The sequence below is a fragment of the Aplidium turbinatum genome, chromosome 16 (assembly GCF_918807975.1).
Source record: "Aplidium turbinatum chromosome 16, kaAplTurb1.1, whole genome shotgun sequence".
Lineage (NCBI taxonomy): Eukaryota > Metazoa > Chordata > Ascidiacea > Aplousobranchia > Polyclinidae > Aplidium > Aplidium turbinatum.
This window is the reverse complement of record NC_137487.1, coordinates 8,878,821-8,884,644: the sequence shown is the minus strand read 5'-3', so window position 1 is coordinate 8,884,644 and position 5,824 is coordinate 8,878,821. Positions and strand designations below refer to the sequence as shown.

Here is a 5,824-nt window from a genome sequence, read left to right as displayed (position 1 = left end):
TACTCGAGATTGCTAAAAAATAGTTAAAAGGAGCAGGCCCGGATTTAGGGGGGGCAGAGGGGGCAGGTGCCCCGGGCCCCCCGACTTTTGAAGGGCCCCCTACGTGGAAAAAATGTGTTTTTGTGTTGTTATTTTTCCTTTCAGTCTTTAAAATTTCTGCAAAATGCTGTACAGTGCTGGATTAATGGTAGTGTAGACGTAGAGGTGGTTTTTTGCGGCGTAGGCGCAAAAAATTTTTTTGCACGGGGGGGCCCCCCGATCTAAAAGTGCCCCGGGCCCCCCATCAGCTAAATCCGGCCCTGAAAGGGAGCATCGTTCCATGGAGAAAAAACGAAAATACGTTGAAGAGTACATTAACCTTGGCTTTACTTCATTATTGACCAATGGTGTTGAGAAACCACAGTGTGTTTTCTGCAACGTTGTTCTTAGCGCAAAATCATTGAAACCATCAAAATTGAAACGCCATTTAGAAACCAAACACCCTCAACATGCTAAAAAGGATGCAGCATTTCTTAAACGCCATGAAGCTTGTCTCAAACTGCAACGGCTTGACGCTACTGGAAACTTTCATCAGGAAAATGTGGCGTCCTATGGCGTCGCACTGGAATTTGCCAAAGGAAAGAAACCTCACACCATTGGGGAAACACTTGTGAAGCCATGCTTGTTAAAAACGGTAAAGCTGGTTGGTCACAGCGGTAAACCATAATCTCTTCGTGGGAAAATTGTAACATAAGATCCCCAAATCCGTTCGTCTGCATGTAGGTGACCGAAAAATAAACACTCTTTCGAAACGTCTTTTCAAAAGTGTATTCCTGTAAAATTAGCCCGCGGCTATCGAAATCGAAATGCAACGCCGTACACCTCTAAAACTGTCACTACGATACAGATTACTTGGATAAAAGACGGAGAATTTGTCCAGCTAGCAAGCACCAAATAAACCAGTTAAATGTGCGACCGACTTCCAACAAACAACTTCGAGAATGAATCAGAAAAATTTGTGATAACTCAAAGGCACGAGAGCAGTTCGTGTGACGCAATTTCATGTCCAAACAGGTTTCAACTGAAACAGGTTTAAACAGGTTTGACACGAGTCTTACGGACGATGGTGCAATTTTGGCTCATGTTTTAGGAATTTCCATGACGTAATATTCAGTAGACCCGAACGGTTTCTACATGACGTTTGACCAGGTGAACAACCGTCTGGAACATAGCGGCCCCTAGTTATGACAGTCTGACATGGCATAACTAAAAAAGAATTGACGACAATTGTGAGCCAATGAATAAAAACACATGATACACAAATTGTTTGAATCACTCACGTTTAAGTTAATACGCAAATACAAAGGGCATGCAAAGAATGAACAGCAATAAGAATAAACACGACGATACATGAAATTGGTACCATAGGTATTAGGTACACGCAAAAAATGACGCTATATACCATGGTTGCGATAATAACCGACTGTTCTGGGCTCAGACAAGTGTCGGCCACCGCAGACAAAACCAGGCTCAAACCCTAACACTTAGGTGTTCTTTACGGGGGCGAGGCACGAAATATCCCTCAACACACAGTCTACTTTCACTTTCCCCGTACTCTCATCATAGTTGCAGACGGCAACTTTAGCTCTACGAACCACAGGCTTCCCTTTCTTAATTTGTGGAACTACCTCATGCACCCTCCCAAGTTGATACTTCCCACGTTTACCAATGTCCTGGAGAGAACCTACCACTACAAGTTGACCAGGCTCCAAATTCTCGGCCATTTTTAGCCATTTTTTCCGGCCCTGAAGACCTGGCAAGTAAAAATTGATCCATTTATTCCAAAACTGCTGAGAAAGTGACAGATTGAACCGATAATCCCTTCTTAATTGGTCACGATCATGTGGTTGCCCAACAGCACAGTATGGGTCTAAGTATGGGGTCAAAAGTGAGGCAGGGGTGATGACAGTAAAATCCCTAGGGTCGTCACTCAAAGGTACCAAAAGGCGTTCGTTCACGATCCGAACGGCACTACTGGTGTACGTAAGCAGTTCAATAAAACTGGGCTTACGACTTGAAGAGTCCAAAATGTGAAAAAATGCAATTTTAAATTGTTTAACCATTGCCTCCCAGGCGCCACCTTGCGCCGGAGCATACGGAGGTATAAATTCCCAGTTTATCTCTCTCTGTCTCAGGGCGTTGTGAAATTCAGCTGATCCTATCAACTCGGGTAACTTTATTTGAAAGAAGCATTTAGTCACATCAGCCATGAGACCAAATCTACCAAGCCGAAATCTAGCCAAGACATCTACCAGAGGGTTTAACAAGTCAGGACCCGAAAACATTACATCATTAACACAAGTTCCTCGAAATTCAGACTTGCCATCGTAAACAATGCGCTTTTTTAATTGTGACGTAACAAAGTATGGTAAATACCATTCAAATCCCTTGACATTTCCTGTTTCACCAGTACGCTCAATATAGCCATTTGATTTAAGATCTTTCATGGTGTCAGTAAGGAAATCACGAAGTTCAGGTTGTTTTAAAGCTTTCTTTCTTAAAGCAGCAGCTCTATCTGACGCCAACACAAAATTGTTAGGTAGATCAATATCTTCCTTCAACGGAACAGGTATCTCAAATCGACCATCTTTCAACTCAATATTCGGTTCGACAAGTTCTCTAGCCAAATTATCATTGCGAGACAATTCACAGGTTTCATTTTGCAACGTCAAATCCTGAATGACTTTATTCAGGTCTGCTATTTCCATATCACGAGACTCAATTTTACGCTGAAAGCCAGAGATGACATCCGACTCTGAAGACGTCTGCACTCTGCACACTTTAGCAACGCTTTCATCTAAGGGTGACTTACCACCACAAGCCAACCAGCCGAGAGGAGTGAGCAAAGCATGTGGTTCACTACGATTTTCACCAACACGCTCTTTTTTTGCACACATCAAATAAGCGTTGTCGTTGCCAATCAGTACATCTACAGTACTACAATCATTCAAATGAAACATATTCACGTCATGAAAATGACGGAAACCATTTAAATCTTGTTTATGCGGTAAAGTTTTAACATCATCAGCCCAAGCTGGGTTAACCACCGAGGTTATATCACAAAACAGTTCATCTGTCTCTAACGACTGGATGTTGAGTTTGACAAGGTCAGCACAAGTAGCTTTCTGACCAGCCAGGGTATCCATTTTAAACGACGCTTTATCGTACGGTTTAAGATCAAGTTCACACACCAAATCACTCGAAACAAACGTCAACTGCGAACCAGGATCATGCTGACAATACACCAACTTCGATTTGCCAGTCATTGGATTCAAAACACGAGCAGCAGTAACGTGGTTAAAGGCTGCTTTAACATTTCCAATCTTAACATTACGCACAGGAACTCTGGCACGAGCATCATCTTTCCCAACCGAATCCAGAGAATCACGTGACGTCACATAAAAATCATGCAGAAGAAAATAGTGTTTCCTATCGTTGTTAGGCCCACACTTACGACAGTTATTTGCATGAACGCAATCCCTAACCATATGCTGGCGCAAACAATTCAAGCATTTGCCAGCTTTCACAATGACATCTCTCCGATCTTTAGGTGTCAAGCGCAAAAATTCTTTACAATTAGACAAAAAATGATATTCAACTTGACCACGTGACGAACAACAAATGCATGCCGGTAGGTTTTTACGTCTGGCTTCACCACCGCGCGGTGCGCCAACAACAGTCGAGTACTGCGAACTCCCTGACATCACATCATCATGGGGTTTTACGGACGTCTGCCTAACCAGACATGAAGGCAATTTTCCTTTGCCAAACTTTTTAAATTGCTGCGACTCACCAGAATCGCCCATTAGCATAATGCTAAAATCAGTCGACTTACGCGTTTCCTCCCGTACTACAAATTCAAACAAACTCTGAAAAGTAGGCTCATCAGTGCCACCATACTGATCACCTAAAAAGTCAAGATAACGCTGCTTAGCGTCAAACGGGAGTCGCTTAGCCAAATCCAAAACAAAACGTCCTTCCAATTTGTCACGCTGACCATAAGCTTGCGCGTAAAGCAAACACTGCGATAATTCATCTTTAAACTCTTTCAGATCACTGGAAGAGGTCGAAGTCAATTTGCTACCATAGCGATACTTTCTAATTTCCGGTTCTGCAAAAAGACCTCCACGAACCCCAAAACGCTGGGACAAGCGAGCTAACGACATTTCTATCCTGTCTTCCTCTGACAAGCCAGGGGTGTCAGAAACCAAATTAGCAATCGTTTGCGCAGCTGTCCTAACACAAGCTGCTTGTAACAAAGTCAAACGAGTCCCCTTAAAGGGCGAAGCTGCCATTAAGGCCGTAACACGATTTTTAAAGAAGATAAATGGCATATTATTACCATCGTAACCAATCAAGGCCGCCTTATCGAAAAACGTCCTACTATTTTGGTATTCAAAAAAGCAATCCTGCTGTTGAGAACTCGATTTAGCGGGAGAAGACAAGCTATATCCCTTAAGGGGGTGAGTAGGCTCAGTCACGTGCACAGCCCGATCACGATCCTCACACACGTTAAAATCAGGAGACGCGATACGCCTCTCACAACCACCCAAATTACGTGTAGCTGGGCGATCTAAACCTAGCGGCGCAGAAAACTGTGAAGGGGGCAAAGCATTGCTACTAATGGCGGCCCCGTGACCTGTACGCTCTGGGGGAGGAGTTCGGTTGTAATTCGCAGACCTTGGCTCTACAGCATTCGGAAGACCCTTAGCCGCGGCCCCGAGACCTCCTGAAACAGCTGGAAAACGTGTGGATTGCCCTGGTCCACTCACAGGTTGAACGGGCGTTTGGAAAAGGTTATGTAAATTAAACTGCGATTGATGTTCATTTCTGGAATGCCTAGAAGAGCTCTTCTTAGAGCTACGCCGGGAGCCCACCTCTGATCGATATTCAGCTAAAACTACCTCTTTACGTTGTTCAGCCCTCAACTGAGCGTCTTTGAGTGCGAACTCAGCAGCTCTCGCTTCGGCTTTCGCGGCGGCTTCAGCAGCTCTCACGGCAGCCTCAGCTCGTATGGCCTCAGCTCTCGCGATGGCCTCAGCAGCTCTTGCTTCGGCCTCAGCTCGTATGGCCTCAGCTCTCGCTTCGGCCTCAGCTTGTATCTGGAGCTCCTCTCGTTTTAACTGTAGGTTAATTTGTGTAACTATCCGTGACGAGCTCTCAGACATCCTAGTGCTTACGTTTGAGGCGCTATCCTCAGGATGTATGTCAGCATCCAACCTATCTGAGAACTCATTTTCTTTTTGTTCGAAGTTATGTTTTAAAGAGTTAAATTCGGGATCTACCCTATCACGAAGTTCTGCCAAGATTGCAGAGTTAAAGATTTTAGTCAAAAGAGCATGGAAATGCAGCAATTCCTCTTCTAAAATAGATAACTTAGATCGAAAAATTAACAGTTCTTGCTTATCACTCAAAGAACCTAGGGCTACAGAAAGTTCCCCAATTTGAGTCAAAATATCCCGTCTAAGATGCCGGGCCTCTCGAACTGACTTAGCCTCATCGTTATTGGGTCCCTCCCCAGAATGGCCTGCCCGACCGCAAAGAACATCATCAGGCTTAAACTCAGTCGAGTCTACGGCGGTCGAGTCCTTGTCGCCACCGAGTGTAGACATATTAAATGTTGGGGCTAAATTAACAATTAAAAAAAAAATGAAGTTACACAAACACACAAAATTATTAGGCTACAGTAGTTATAAAAAACTTAACTGCCAAGACCGTAAAAATACAAAAAAGAATTTAAATGCACGATATCGTAGCTGTACGAGTATGAAGTCCTAAAGTCCAC

At 43.9% G+C, this 5,824-nt stretch overlaps 1 protein-coding gene across 1 annotated transcript; it reads left to right on the top strand.

The window, feature by feature from the left end:
• The first annotated feature begins 319 nt into the window (after positions 1–319).
• On the top strand, positions 320–706 carry LOC145785172 (zinc finger BED domain-containing protein 5-like). The gene has a single exon (XM_082596867.1). It carries the CDS (start codon positions 320–322, stop codon positions 704–706), a length of 387 nt encoding a protein of 128 aa, XP_082452993.1.
• The last annotated feature ends 5,118 nt before the right edge of the window (positions 707–5,824 follow it).

Bases quoted from the DNA above. Each gene is read 5' to 3' on its own strand.
- LOC145785172 (XM_082596867.1), top strand. From the start codon at position 320: ATGGAGAAAAAACGAAAATACGTTGAAGAGTACATTAACCTTGGCTTT.